The following is a 15,255-nucleotide window of genomic DNA, read 5'->3' on the forward strand; positions in this document are numbered from 1 at the left end:
TTAATAATGTATATCATTGTGAGATGTCTTTCCCATTATATGTTTCTTGGTGTTTTGCTCTGGCCTAAACAAAATTATATAACATTTTGGTACGAAAATGCAGAAAAGTAGCCCATAACTGGAGGCCAGAATAGCAAATATCTCCACAGCTACTGTAAACTTCCCAGGAGAGCTGACATACGCTGGGATAAAAGTGATCCATACTGCACAGAATATCAACATGCTAAAGGTGATAAATTTGGCTTCATTGAAATTATCAGGCAGTTTCCGAGCCAGAAAAGCAAGAATAAAACATAACGTGGCCAGAAGTCCTATGTACCCAAGTACAGCCCAAAAGCCTACAGCTGAGCCCAGAGCACACTCTAAGATGATTTTATCATTATATAGTAACACATTCTTAGAGGGAAAGGGAGGGTTGATTGTCAGCCATAGTATGCAAATCAAAACTTGTATCAGAGTGAAACCCAGAACACTGAGTTTCTGCTGTGTAGGCCCAAACCATTTCATCACATTACTACCTGGGAGTGTGGCCCTGAAGGCCATTAACACCACTATTGTTTTCCCCAGAACACAAGAGATACAGAGGACAAAGGTGATGCCGAATGCTGTGTGTCGCAGCATGCAGGACCACTCAGAGGGCCGACCCATGAATGTCAGAGAACACAGGAAACACAGAGTCAAAGAGAAGAGCAGCAGAAAGCTCAGCTCAGAGTTGTTGGCTCGAACGAGTGGAGTTTCTAAGTGGCAGTAGAAGACAAGCGTTGTGATCATAGTTAGAAAGACTCCCAGCAGAGAAAATAAAACTAACAGTGTTCCCAGGGTTTCATCATATGCCAAGAATTCTATTGCTTTGGGGATGCAGGCATCTTTTTGCTCGTTGGACCAGAACATCAATGGGCATTTCATACAGTGTATTGAATCTGCAAAATGACAAAGAATACAAGGATAGTTTCAGTAGTCTTCACCCATTAAAAATGAGTTCTGATTTTCCGTTTAATCTGACGTAAAGTTAAGTCATTATAGGCAATATATTGTATTGCATTTAAAACTAAACATACTGATAAAGTGTGTATTTACTTGTCAGATTACTGATCTCGCCTGCTGGACAGGGCAAACAATCATAACAGCAGACTGGCTTTCCTTTCTGGAGGACTTTACGAGTTCCTGGAAGACAGCTGTCACTGCACACTGACACAGGCACCTCCTACACACATAAACACATTTCATACATACAATTTGTATGAATTGCATTCAATATGTATAGTTTAATAAAGACAAACACAAAACCTCTCAAGGTTTTCAGACCAATTTTTGGTGAATTAATGAAGGACTCTGCTTTACCTCTGTCAGCCTATTTCCCCAGACAACTGGGATGCCATTCATGATAAACTGATGACTCTCTGGAAGAGAGGCATCATAAATGCCAACTGTTGCTCCCTCCATAGTTCCTTTGTTTGCCATTTGTAAATTGACAAGTTCATATCTTGCTGGTGAGTCTCCATTACTGTCAAAATAAACTTTTTCTCCTTCCTCAGTGGTAAAATTAACAGTGTTGAGGTACTGCAAGACCTATAAGAAATCATACAGGCATTTAATTGCATCAAATGATGATTTTTTTTCATTTATTTATTTATTTATTTTTTGTTATAACTCTGTCACATTGTCTCCTCACCTGCCATGGCTGTATATGTTTGGTATCAGCACAGCCCCCGTTTGTAAAGGGCCCTTTACCCGCCTTACATTTAATCAGGTTATCAAGAGCATGAGCCACTGCATAAACTGACTTGTATACATTATGAGTGAATCTCAGCTCAGAAACATCAGTGAAGGTTGACTTGACATTCTGCAAGCTCTCAGAGCCACTGCATGGCTTTTTTTGTGTGTTTGCACTTCTGTTCAGAGTGCAGTCAAACACGTCTTCCCAGAAATCTCTGACAAACTGACTGTCAGGGAACTGCGAGGGGTGAAGCTGCCTCAGGTGCTCCTCCAGCCCTGGGATCTTAGCTTTGCTGACAGTGAAGCCAAGTGAGCCCACCAGGATACTGTGCCCCTCACTGTCAGTCAGAGAGTGATCAGTGATCCAGGCGTCACTGCCGACCCACTGCATTCCTGTGATATTCTGTTTGTACAGCTCTTTTGTCAGCAACTTAATTTCTCTGTGAGACATAAAAGCCATCATCACTTTGGAAGTGCCATGCTTAATTATCTCTACTATCCTCTGCAGCCTGTCAGGTGGATCTGATGATGAAAAGGCTTCAGAATACTCAATGCAAACACCATATTCGTGTGCTGCTTGGATGAATGCAGCTATGCCATTGAGGCCGTATTCATTATCCACAGCTATAGCCCCAATCCAAGTCCAACCAAAGTGTTTGACCAGCTTTGCCAGTGCTCTGCTCTGGTAGTAGTCACTGGGAATAGTTCTGAAAAAAGTAGGATACTCTTTCCTGTTGCTCAGACAGGCACAGGTGGCAAAATGGCTGACCTGCAGTGAAACATGCAGAGAATTTAGAGAATTTGTCAGAGAAAGGGCAAATATTTTTCATCCTTGCAATATCACTGCTATGGTTATAATTTTGCAGAACATCATAATAAACAGTTGGTATTTCCAGCAGCAAACTTAACACAGCATTACATTTGAACAACTTTAATTACCTTTTTCTTTGACTTACCACAGGTATCTGAAACCTTCCAACAACTGGTGCAAATGCAATAGTTGGTCTTGATCCTGAATGTCCCAAGATAGCTTGCACTGTCTCTGTTTTAGTGCAGTTGTTGTGACTGACTTCTCCCTTTACTCCACTTGCCAGGGCCAATGCGGCTCTTAGTATGTCCATAGTTCCACAGTTATCATAGATCTTGTAGCCAAGTTTAAAATCCGGAAGCATATCAGTACTGTTATTGATCTCATTCACAGCAAATATCACTGCCTGGGCAAATTTGAATTCTCTAAAATTGAAGCTGGGTGATGTAAGATAGAATGAAAAAATAAATCTTTCTATTAATGTCTCTAAACAAAGCAGCACAAAATACACATACACAATTTTAAGTACATAGACCTAACAGTACATACTTCTTGCATTTGCGTACTTCTGGAACTGTCTGAAATGTGTTAATTACATAATCCTGCCCTGTGCGAAATGAAAAAATTCCTCCAATAACAAGATCACCATCTAGGGCCAGTTCAGCTGGCTGTGGTGAGCCTTGCAGTCGGCACCAAGAATCTCCCTTCTCCATTAGCAGAACAAAGAGGACCAAGCACAATAATGGCATAGCTCTGCTACTCAGACTGGGCCAATCAGCTCTACCGCCCATGACAGGGATTTATACACGTTCAACAACAAGGGGGGAAGTTGTCATGGTAGAACTCAACCCTCTAGAGACCAGAGGAAACCAGCCAAGTTAAGCCACAGATGTTTTCCCTTTTTTTTCTGTGAAACTGTGGATTTTGTTGTTTGGCTACAATTTGGCTACAAATTGTGAAATCAGTAAGGAATCTGGTATATAATATATATATATATATATATATATATATATATATATATATATATATATATATATATATATATATATATATATATATACTGTTCTTATATAACATTATCTTCTCAATACACAATATCGCAACATAAATAACATTCTGTGTGAAAATTCCCCCAGAAATAAAATGAAAACATTTAATGAAATGAACATAGATATCTACCACACAGTCTGGTTCACAAATTAGTATGTAAAACGTTTGTTACAGTCTTAGGTTGACTTTCCCCCCATATTATTTTAAGTTGTCAGAATGATTTAGGTGCCCCTTTACCCATCATGCTCTTTTTTGTATTCTTCTCTGGTTTCAGTAAGATAATATAACATTTTGGAATAAAAATACAAATGAGCAGTCCAAAACTTGAAGCCAATATAGCAAATATCTCCACAGCTACACTGAACTTCCCAGGAGAGCTGACATATGCTGGGATAAAAGTGATCCATACTGCACAGAATATCAGCATGCTAAAGGTGATAAATTTGGCCTCATTAAAATTATCAGGCAGTTTCCGAGCCAGAAAAGCAAGAATAAAACATAACATAGCCAGAAGTCCTATGTACCCAAGTACAGCCCAAAAGCCTACAGCTGAGCCCAGAGCACACTCTAAGATGATTTTGTCCTTGAATTCCTTAAAATTCTTAAAGGGAAAAGGAGGAGAAATTGTTAACCAGAGGATACATATGATAACTTGTATAAGAGTGAAACCCAGAACACTGAGTTTCTGCTGTGCAGGCCCAAACCATTTCATCACATCACTACCTGGGAGTGTGGCCCTGAAGGCCATTAACACCACTATTGTTTTCCCCAGAACACAAGAGATACAGAGGACAAAGGTGATGCCGAATGCTGTGTGTCGCAGCATGCAGGACCACTCAGAGGGCCGGCCGATGAAGGTCAGAGAACACAGGAAACACAGAGTCAAAGAGAAGAGCAGCAGGAAGCTCAGCTCAGAGTTGTTGGCCCTGACAATAGGAGTCTGTCTGTATCTGAAGAAAATGAACGCCACAACAGCAGTCATGCATGTTCCAAAGAGAGAAGCTGCAGTGAGCAGTGCTCCCATAATCTCCTCATATGAGAGAAACTCTGCCTCTTTCTTTACACAGGCATCTCTTTTCTCATTTGACCAGAACTCAGGATGGCAACGCACACATGTGATAGAATCTAAAAAAAACAAACAAAAAACAAAGATAGGGATATATATTAGACAGTCATGTTTACTGTGTATCTATATAGTTTGATGTTATGTTTATAATGTGCCTTCTGTAAAGCAATGTCTATTTGCATCTCCCCTCACTCGCCACTAAACCCTGACTTAATCTTCCTCTGTGTGCACACCACATCAAGTGTCCTCCTGTAAAATTGAGCGAGACCCAGCATCGCAACTCTATTCTAATCAGTCTGTTAATCACTCTATTCAAGCCGTGCAGGGCAACATATGCCTATATGCCTAATGCTGTTTGATAACAGAATGTTCATATACAGGATACACACAGTTTCTCTCTCTACTTGTAAATGCTAGTGCATAAATAATCACAAAAACACCTTCTACATCTCATTACTATATATATGGAAGGTCATGGAAAATTACTTTCTTCAATTCTACAACACAGACATAGAATAGTCTCACACAACAATGAATCTTTCTTAGACATTTATACTCATGCTTCAATTTTATGTACTGTGCTACAAAACTGTCAGCCTCTGCACCACTGCTATATGCAAAAAAAGAAGGACAAGGACTTTGTGTTGGCCTCAAGCAAGTTCTGGCAAACTGTTCTGAGGACTCAAATGAAAAGCAGGGCTTGGCCCAGGCTGTGTTCACCTAGGAGGAGAACAGAATCTGAGGAACTGGGGGATGACTTGACCAAATCACTAGCTGCCCAATCTCTGGACATTGTTGGGCTGCCATGGCTCACATGACTCTTCATTGTCACACGGAAGTCAGGGAAACTACCCTGAAAGTTTGCTTATACCGTGTAGATGAACTTTGTGGACTACAAGAAGACTGGTGACTGTGTTCCCTGGGGAGTTCTGTAGGGAGTGCTGCAAGGGGATTGGGGTACCAGGGCCTTTGCCACAAGCACACTGTGTCTGTCAAACATGTTTCCAGTAGGTGTTTGACTCTTGGAGTTAATCCCTGTCTCAGATCCTGTTCATGATATTCATTGACAGGATCTCGAGGTGCAGCTGGGGCAAGGTCGTCAATAAATCCTCAGTTTACTGAGTAAGATGTGCCTGAGACGCTTGACTTTCTCTCTCTCCTTTTCTGCTGCACACCTCTCCTGTCCCAGCCTGTTCTATCTTCTCATCCCCAGAGTAATAGTCCTGGTCAGATCTACTTTAAATGTCCTCCATACTGTATCCCATGTCTTAAAACTGACATCTTAAAGTCTTGCAGGGTGTGTTCAGTACCAGTTTGTTTTTTTAACAGATTCCAAAAGTACACCTTTACACTTCAGTTACATACATTTTTCACATGGTCAATCTTTGAAATGTTTGAATGCTCAAAGCTGCATAAAAAAGAACATTTCAGAATTATACATCAGTTTTTGTTAATGATATTTGATGTATTAATTTGGTTACAATAGGAATATAATGCCATTTCTTAAAAAAATGCATATGAGAACTTTTAGACTTCACTTTTGTCTTACAGTATTTATTACTACACCTGTGATGTTGCTGATTTCTCCTTCTGCACATCTTAAACAGTCATAGCAGCAGACAGGCTTTCCTTTCTGCAGGACCTTGCGAGTTCCAGGGGGACATTTCTTACTGCAAACTGACAAAGGCACCTGCATGGACAAAAATACTAAGAAAAAATGTATGTGCATTCACACTGAAAAAATCTTTTCAAGCATCTATTATTCATTTTGATGCATGGGAATGAAACATTATTTAGCATTAACAATAACTTGTGACATATGTACACCAGTATAACTATTCAAAAAGACTGTAATCATATGGCAGCTTACCTGTGGTGAGTTGTGGGCCCAAAATAAGGACCTATTTTGCAAAGTTAACTGTTTATCTGTAGGTAAAGATGTATCATGAAGACCGACTTTGACAAAGTCCACAATGCCATTGTCCGTTGGCTGCCAGTTTATAATTTCATACTTTGCTGCTGGATCTCCATTCTCATTAAAATAAACCTCATCTCCTTCCTTTGTTTGAAACTTGATCCGTCTTATGTGTTGTAATATCTAACAAGATATGAGTAAAGGTAAAACAAAAGATTATGTAGGCCTGTTTTCTCAAAAGCATGGTTGACAGACTACAAAACTTTATCTATCAAAATGTAAACCATTATCTTTGTTAATGGGACATGAATTAAAAACTGTAATGTAAGAATTTAGTGTTTAACTCACCGTAAATGGATCTAGCTGCACCTTGTTGTCACATGTTTTATTACAGCTGAGAATATTATGAAGTGCATGTGCCACAGCATACACTCCTTTATAAACATTGTTAAAGATCGGCATGAGTGACATATCAGTGAAGCTGTTTTGTACTTGATTAACATCTTCATGGCCGGTACATTCTCTCTGATTCTCTGCTGATGACTTTGGCAGCTTGAACTTGCAGCTAAATAATGTCTCCCAAAACTCTGTGAACAGTTCATTGCTAGATGAATTAAGTGGCCTTACATTCAAAATAAACTCTCTCATGCCACTGACATGTGCACTGGGGATGAACAGGCCTATGGCACCATCCAGAATGTGATGCCTATCCATGCTCGCAGTTTGGGAATCAAAGATCCAGCCCTCAGTGCCTACCCACTGATACCCAGTCAAGTTATGGTTAGACAACTCATGTATTAACACATCCATATCCATGTGGGAGAGGAAAGTGACAATCACCTTGGAAGTGGAAGCCTTGATAATGTCAATTATCTTTTGTATTTTGTCTGGAGGATCTGTTCTGAAGAAAGCAACAGAGTACTCCAGACAGATACCCAGCTGCTGGGCAGTTTCTGTGAAAGTGGCCATGCCATCATTGCCATAATCATCATTTGATCTAATAGCTCCAACCCAAGTCCAACCAAAATGCTTGACCAACTGAGCCAGGGCTCTGCTCTGGTAGTAGTCACTGGGTATTGTTCTGAGGAATGATGGGTACTTGGTTTTATCACTGAGACAAGCACAAGTAGCAAAGTGGCTGATCTAAAAGAAATGGTGTCCCAAGGTAAGATGTAAAATATGAAACATGTATAGAGAACATGATTATTTTAAAGCTCCTTATGCTGTGACAAGCCATAATGTTAATGTAATATTATTTGATATTTTGCAAATGTTACCTACCATTGGGATGTGAAAGGGTCCAATGACAGTAGCTATAGCCATGCAAGGAGAGGAAGAGGTCTCTCCCATAATGGCCTGTACTTGGGCAGGTCTCACACATGGTGCCTCGGAGGGTGCAGATACATCTTCATTACCATTAGCCAAGGCCAGTGCAACCCTCACACCTCTGGCAATAGAGCCACAGGCATCATAGATCTTATATCCCAGAGATATGCCAGGTAGTAATTCTGTGCTGTTATTAATTTCCTCTAATGCAAAGAGCATTGCTTGGGCAAACTGGAATCCTCTGAAATTCAAACTAGATGTGGGCAGTCATAATTAGTTGGAAATGCAACCAGTTTGTCCTTATACTAGAAACAATAGCACGGTACACAAAAGCATTAAATGTCAATGGTATCGATATACACAACATAGAAGTCTTCTAAATTCAATACTGATGACCCCTGTTTTGTATCTATGCTCACTATCTTTTAGATATTTCAATAGATCTACAAGATAATTTCTTCAATGGCAAAGAGCATAGCCTGGGCAAACTGGAACTCTCTGAAATGCAAATTTGAGGCATATAGTTGGAAATGTAACCAATTTGTCCTTGACATACAAACAATAGTATTTTAAATGAAATGATTTGATGTTATTGTAACACATAACAAGACACTACTTAATGCTCCATTTGGTTATCTCTTTTGTACCTGTTTTGTATCTATATACACTTTCTCTTTGATAATTTGAACATAAATAGATATTTACCATACAATTTACCTGGTGCATTGCAGTGGCAGTGGTTTGTGCATGTAGGTTTCCTGCTGGTTTTTCCACCTGCTGTGGAAAGAGAAGATCCCCCCCAACATAATGTCCCCATCCTTAGATAGCTGGGGAATCGCTGGATCCCCTCTCAGCCTGCACACTTGCTCGTCAGCCTGGGAGACAGATACCACCAACAGCAACTGTAAGAGTGCCCAACCCTGTTCTGGCCACCTTTGTGTGGACGTCATTCTATCTGAGAGAGCTGAACTACTGGATGGTATCACACAGCAAACCAAAAGCTTGCACTGATATTTATACTCTTTTGAACTGCATTAACATTATAACAGAACTGTGATGTCCGATCTCTGTGGACTTACCAGGTGGGCAAGACAGGGCGGTGCTCAAACAATGAAAGACTTTGGGCCTATCTTGACTGTACCAAATAAGAATATTCTGTAGTTCTGTGGAAAAACATTGCCATTTTCCACATTGGTATAAATAAAATATACATATAGTATAATACATATATATCTATCTATTTCTCTATTAAAAATTGAAGAATATATATTGTATTTTTTCATTGATTTTTAATGATGCAAACTGATGGTAATGAAAAGGTTTGACTCCAGTCTTATATTTACTCATCTATCAGACACAGAGCAATACTAGCATCATGTGGAGATGTCATTCTATGCAACTGATAGACCCAGGGTAAGCTCCCAAAGGAGCTAAATAGTGTGACTTTTATTCTTTTGAAGGGAGCGTAACAATTGCAACCTTCAGGTAATTATCTTGTTTAATCGCTTCATTGGGCTTACCACCTGTTTTGGAGGCACTCTCCATGTTGCCTTTTATGAGCTTTGGGTGTATTGATTTAAAGTTGCTTTCTCTCAAAACTATCCTGTTGTAGGCACTTGCCATCAACCAAAAGTATAAGTGAATTACATGCATTGTCTGTGGTGTACTAGGTCCCGAGTGTATCAGTGAAGTGTCAATAGTGTTAGTTGCTTTGGAGCATTCAAAATGTTAGTGTTCAATATGGTGGTGGACCACAGAAGGGTTCAGAGAGACTTCTTGGTTCCCAGAATAACAGTGGTTCTCCAGAAAAAAAGAAATGAGGGAAGTACCTCACAATATTGTTCTGTTCACATGTATAGGGTAAGTTGGAGAAACACAGTCATATAGGGCTCCAGGAAAGTTTACACTTGAGGAGGGGCCAGCATGTGCAATTCAAGTTGATTGGTCTGTCTCCTGACAGATGTGGTGGTATTACAATGTGATTGGTGAGGTCAAACAGCACCTCCCATGATACCTCACTTGGTTTTAAGAGCACACTGGGTTACCTTGGTAACCAAAACATTTTTTCTGGTGGGACAACAAGCATTTTCCAGTCCTGTTTAGGCATGCATCACTGTCAACTGGAATCAGTTTCAAGTGACTTGTGTGCTAGTGATGTGATGGTGTTGGAGTGTCACTGATGATACCAAAAGGTGATTTGCGTAGCTGGATACCTCACTTGGTTTTCAGAGAACACAGGACTACCTTGGTAACCGTCTAGTTCCCGTCTATGTGTGCTGGTGTATTTGATTTATTGTTGTGTATTTCCATGTGCTTTAGTTAGTTGCAGTATGTTGAAGCCTTAGGACCACTGGAGAATACAGCCTGTTTCAGCTGACAGCAGTGAAACTGAATCAAAGCAATACATTTGTGGGATGAACAACATAAAAAGAATAACAGAAATATGCTGAGGTGGTGAAAGATATAATGACATAATGCATTTTAATATTAATGTTCCAACCACAGTACAAAAAACATCCAAAATATGGAAAATATGTAGACCTAAGAATATGTCAATTTATCTATTGCATTTTCACCTTTTTAGAGTTGTCCAAAATGTGTTACTGGTGATCTTGCCATATCTGATTTTAAGAAATGCCTATTATGCTATGTCACTGATGAAATTATAAAAAAAAGTGGAAATATAATACCGTAGTGTATTCTAAATCCTTACCAAAATTAAGACACATGTCTGTTTGCCATTCTGGATAACACATTATTGTGTAAAAGTAATAATGTCATGAAAATGCAAATAATAATTCTAGGTTTTCAGGATGATTTTGGTGCCCCCCTCACCATCATATTCTTTTTTGTATTCCTCTCTGGTTTCAGTAAAATGATATAACATTTTGGAATAAAAATACAAATGAGCAGTCCAAAACTTGAAGCCAGAATAGCAAATATCTCCACAGCAACACTGAACTTCCCAGGAGAGCTGACATACGCTGGGATAAAAGTGATCCATACCGCGCAGAATATCAGCATGCTAAAGGTGATAAATTTGGCTTCATTGAAATTATCAGGCAGTTTCCGAGCCAGAAAAGCGAGAATGAAACATAACATGGCCAGAAGTCCTATGTACCCAAGTACAGCCCAAAAGCCTACAGCTGAGCCCAGAGCACACTCTAAGATGATTTTATCCTTGAATGTTTTTAAATCCTTAAAGGGAAAAGGAGGAGAAATTGTTAACCAGAGGACACATATGATAACTTGTATAAGAGTGAAACCCAGAACACTGAGTTTCTGCTGTGCAGGCCCAAACCATTTCATCACATCACTACCTGGGAGTGTGGCCCTGAAGGCCATTAACACCACTATTGTTTTCCCCAGAACACAAGAGATACAGAGGACAAAGGTGATGCCGAATGCTGTGTGTCGCAGCATGCAGGACCACTCAGAGGGCTGACCAATGAAAGTCAGCGAACACAGGAAACACAGAATCAAGGAGAAGAGCAGCAGGAAGCTCAGCTCAGAGTTGTTGGCCCTGACAACAGGAGTCTGTCTGTATCTGAAGAAAATGAACGCCACAACAGCAGTCATGCATGTTCCAAAGAGAGAAGCTGCAGTGAGCAGTGCTCCCATAATCTCTTCATATGAGAGAAACTCTGCCTCCTTCTTTACACAGGCATCTCTTCTCTCATTTGACCAGAACTCAGGATGGCAACGCAAACAGGTGATCGAATCTGAAAAATACAATATTTACGCAGGTGTTATCTCTACATTGCACCTCTTCTGTTCCTAAAAGACAGACACACAGCATGACAACCAAATAAAGATTGACATTATCGCAGTTTTTAAAATGTTGTCGTGTACATACACACACACACGCAAATACGTACAAATTCATACTTTGTTAAACAGTACTCCAACTAATGAATTTCATAATTGGACATTTCAGACCATGCGACCCCTACTGGCTGCACCAAATAATACACAGCAGTTGATAACGCATGCCAAAATGTTTCATATTTGGACTTTATCAAGGTTGTGCACACATTCTGTTGATTTTAGACTTTAAGAGGCCTGTCCATTTTCCTTCAGTATCATTTAATGCATACATTTTTGATTTAATTACAGTGAGTGTGGGGTGCTTAAGAACATTACATATTGACTATATAATCCCTGTTAGAATCATTCAAATTTGGACTAAAGTTGGAAAGTGAACATGACAACTTTCATTTCTTTTTTTTGTCTTGTATTCAATATTACTGCACCTGTGATGTTACTGATTTCTCCCTCTGCACATCTTAAACAGTCATAGCAGCAGACAGGCTTCCCTTTCTGGAGAACCTTGCGAGTTCCAGGGGAACATTTCTCACTACATACTGACAAAGGCACCTGCATGAAGGAAAAGACTGTGACAATAAAATGTATGGGTGCACACTTTGACAGGATTTTGTCACTGCAACCATCTATTGGTAATTTTGAGTCATAATAACCAAAAATTATGATGTGATGGCAGTGAAAACAAATGCTAACTCACATAAATTTAACATTTTGAATAGACTGTACATATAACTCATCAACACCTGTATGGCACCTGCATGAACAAAACAATAGACACCATTTTCAGTCATATGTCATTATTTTTGATCCCTCGGGAAAAAAATAATTCTCACAATTTGGAAACTTTCATGAACACTTACAGCAACCACATTATAGCTTACCTGTTGTGAGTTCTGTGCCCAAATAAAAGACTTATTTTGCAGAGTCAGCTGTTTGTCAGCAGGTAAAGATGTATCATGAAGACCAACTGTGACAAAGTCCACAATGCCATTTTTTGTTGGCTGCCAGTTTATAATTTCGTACTTTGCAGCTGGGTCTCCATTCTCATTAAAATAGACCTCATCTCCTTCCTTTGTTTGAAATTTAATCTTTCTTATGTGTTGTAAAATCTAAGGAGACATGAATAAATGTAAAAAAAAAAAAAAACATCTTTACTGACGAGACATAATCTAAAAACTTATGTATGTAAGTCTTTTGTGTGCAACTCACCGTAAATGGATCGAGCTGTACCTTGCCGTTACATGTTTTATTACAGTTCAGAATATTATGAAGCGCATGGGCCACAGCATACACTCCTTTATAAACATTGTTAAAGATCGGCATGAGTGACATATCAGTGAAGCTGTTTTGTACTTCATTAACATCTTCATGGCCGGTACATTCTCTCTGATTCCTTGCTGATGACTCTGACTGCTTGAACTTACAGCTAAATAATGTTTCCCAAAATTCTGTGAACAATTCATTACTAGATGAATTGAGTGGCTTCACATCCAAAATGAACTCTCTCATGCCATTAACATGTGCTTTAGGGATGAACAGGCCTATGGCACCATCCAGAATGTGATGCCTATCCATGCTTGCAGTTTGGGAGTCAAAGATCCAGCCCTCAGTGCCTACCCACTGGTAACCAGTCAAGTTGTGGTTAGAAAACTCATGTATTAACACATCCATATCCATGTGGGAGAGGAAAGTGACAATCACCTTGGAAGTGGAAGCCTTGATAATGTCAATTATCTTTTGTATTTTGTCCGGAGGATCTGTTCTGAAGAAAGCAACAGAGTACTCCAGACAGATACCCAGCTGCTGGGCAGTTTCTGTGAAAGTGGCCATGCCATCATTTCCATAATCATCATTGGTTCTAATAGCTCCAACCCAAGTCCAACCAAAGTGCTTGACCAACTGTGCCAGGGCTCTGCTCTGGTAGTAGTCACTGGGTATTGTTCTGAGGAATGATGGGTACTTGGTTTTATCACTGAGACAAGCACAAGTAGCAAAGTGGCTGATCTAAAAGAAAACAATACCCCAAGATAAAAAAGATACAATATTTTACATTTCCATAACATTTAAATTTTTTTACAGCCCCCTAATCTCTGACCAGCTGGAACAATTACAGAGCAGTAATAATGTTTTTTACCCACTAAGATAGTTCCATTCTTACCCACCAGTGGGATATGAAAGGGTCCAATAACAGTATCTATAGCCATAGAAGGAGATGAAGAACTCTCTCCCATAATGGCCTGCACTTGGGCAGGTCTCGTACATGGTGCCTCAGAGGGTGCAGATACATCTTCATTACCATTAGCCAAGGCCAGCGCAACCCTCACACCTCTGGCAATAGAGCCACAGGCATCATAGATCTTATATCCCAGAGATATGCCAGGCAGTAATTCTGTGCTGTTATTAATTTCCTCTAATGCAAAGAGCATTGCTTGGGCAAACTGGAATCCTCTGAAATTCAAACTAGATGTGGGCAGTCATAATTAGTTGGAAATGCAACCAGTTTGTCCTTATACTAGAAACAATAGCACAGTACATGAAAGCATTTGATGACGACATATCAATATAGGCAACATGGAATATTTCAAATTTTAACACTCAGTTTGATGACCCCCGTTTTATTTCTATGCTCATTATATGTTAGATATGTCAATAGATCTACAAGATATTATTTACCTGGTGCATTGCAGTGGCAGTGGTTTGTGCATGTAGGTTTCCTGCCGGTCTTTCCAACTGCTGTGGAAAGAGAAGATCCCTCCCAACATAATGTCCCCATCCTTAGATAGCTGGGGATTCTCTGGATCCCCTCTCAGCTTGCACACTGGCTCCTCAGCCTGAGAGGCCGACACCACCAACAACAGCTGTAAGAGAGCCCAACCCTGTTCTGGCCACATCTGTGTGGACGTCATACTATCTGAGATAGCTGACCCACTGGATTTCATCACATGTACCTTAATGCAAATCAAAAGCTTGCACTGATACTTATACATTTTGGAACAGCATAAACATGATTGCAGAATTGTGAGGTTTGATCTCTGTGGACCTACTAGATAGATAATGGAGGATGGCGCTCAAATAGTAAAAGACTTTGGGCCTTACCCTATCTTAATTGTATATGTTACCAAATGAGAATAATCTTTTATCTATCTATCTATCTATCTATCTATCTATCTATCTATCTATCTATCTATCTATCTATCTATCTATCTATCTATCTATCTATCTATCTATCTATATTATATTATAGAATGTACTGTATGTTGTGATTTTTAATAATGTAAACTGGTGAAAGTTGGAAAGGTTTGACTCAAGTCTTATATTTATACATCATGCAGACACAGAGCAATATTTGTATTATTTGGAGAAGTCATTACGTGCAACTGATAGACCCAGACTTTTCTTCTTTTGAAAGGAGTGCAACAGTGGCAGCCTTCAGGCAAATGTCTCGTTTAGTCCCTTCACTGGGCTTACCAACTGAGCTTTGGGTATAATCACTTAAAGTTGCTTTCTCTCAAAACTATTCTGTTGCAAAAACTGCCATCAACCAAAAGC

At 39.6% G+C, this 15,255-nt stretch overlaps 3 protein-coding genes across 3 annotated transcripts; all 3 read right to left on the bottom strand.

Annotated features, from left to right (window-relative positions):
• Positions 1–3,237, bottom strand: LOC119008441 (extracellular calcium-sensing receptor-like). The gene is made up of 6 exons (XM_037078753.1): positions 3,074–3,237; positions 2,673–2,961; positions 1,673–2,485; positions 1,342–1,569; positions 1,078–1,204; positions 1–920 (listed from the first exon to the last, which is right to left on the bottom strand). Exons 1-6 carry the CDS (start codon positions 3,235–3,237, stop codon positions 1–3), a joined length of 2,541 nt encoding a protein of 846 aa, XP_036934648.1.
• Positions 3,238–3,785: 548 nt separating this feature from the next.
• LOC119006692 (extracellular calcium-sensing receptor-like) lies at positions 3,786–8,792 on the bottom strand. Its single transcript, XM_037075671.1, has 6 exons — positions 8,599–8,792; positions 7,837–8,134; positions 6,904–7,698; positions 6,511–6,738; positions 6,207–6,330; positions 3,786–4,699 (listed from the first exon to the last, which is right to left on the bottom strand). Exons 1-6 carry the CDS (start codon positions 8,685–8,687, stop codon positions 3,786–3,788), a joined length of 2,448 nt encoding a protein of 815 aa, XP_036931566.1. The 5' UTR covers positions 8,688–8,792.
• Positions 8,793–10,689: 1,897 nt separating this feature from the next.
• Positions 10,690–14,573, bottom strand: LOC119008448 (extracellular calcium-sensing receptor-like). Its single transcript, XM_037078765.1, has 6 exons — positions 14,380–14,573; positions 13,869–14,166; positions 12,916–13,710; positions 12,588–12,815; positions 12,135–12,258; positions 10,690–11,603 (listed from the first exon to the last, which is right to left on the bottom strand). The coding sequence occupies exons 1-6, from the start codon at positions 14,466–14,468 to the stop codon at positions 10,690–10,692; spliced, it is 2,448 nt and encodes an 815-aa protein (XP_036934660.1). The 5' UTR covers positions 14,469–14,573.
• Positions 14,574–15,255: the final 682 nt, after the last annotated feature.

Source organism: Acanthopagrus latus, chromosome 2, assembly GCF_904848185.1.
Source record: "Acanthopagrus latus isolate v.2019 chromosome 2, fAcaLat1.1, whole genome shotgun sequence".
NCBI classification, from domain to species: domain Eukaryota; kingdom Metazoa; phylum Chordata; class Actinopteri; order Spariformes; family Sparidae; genus Acanthopagrus; species Acanthopagrus latus.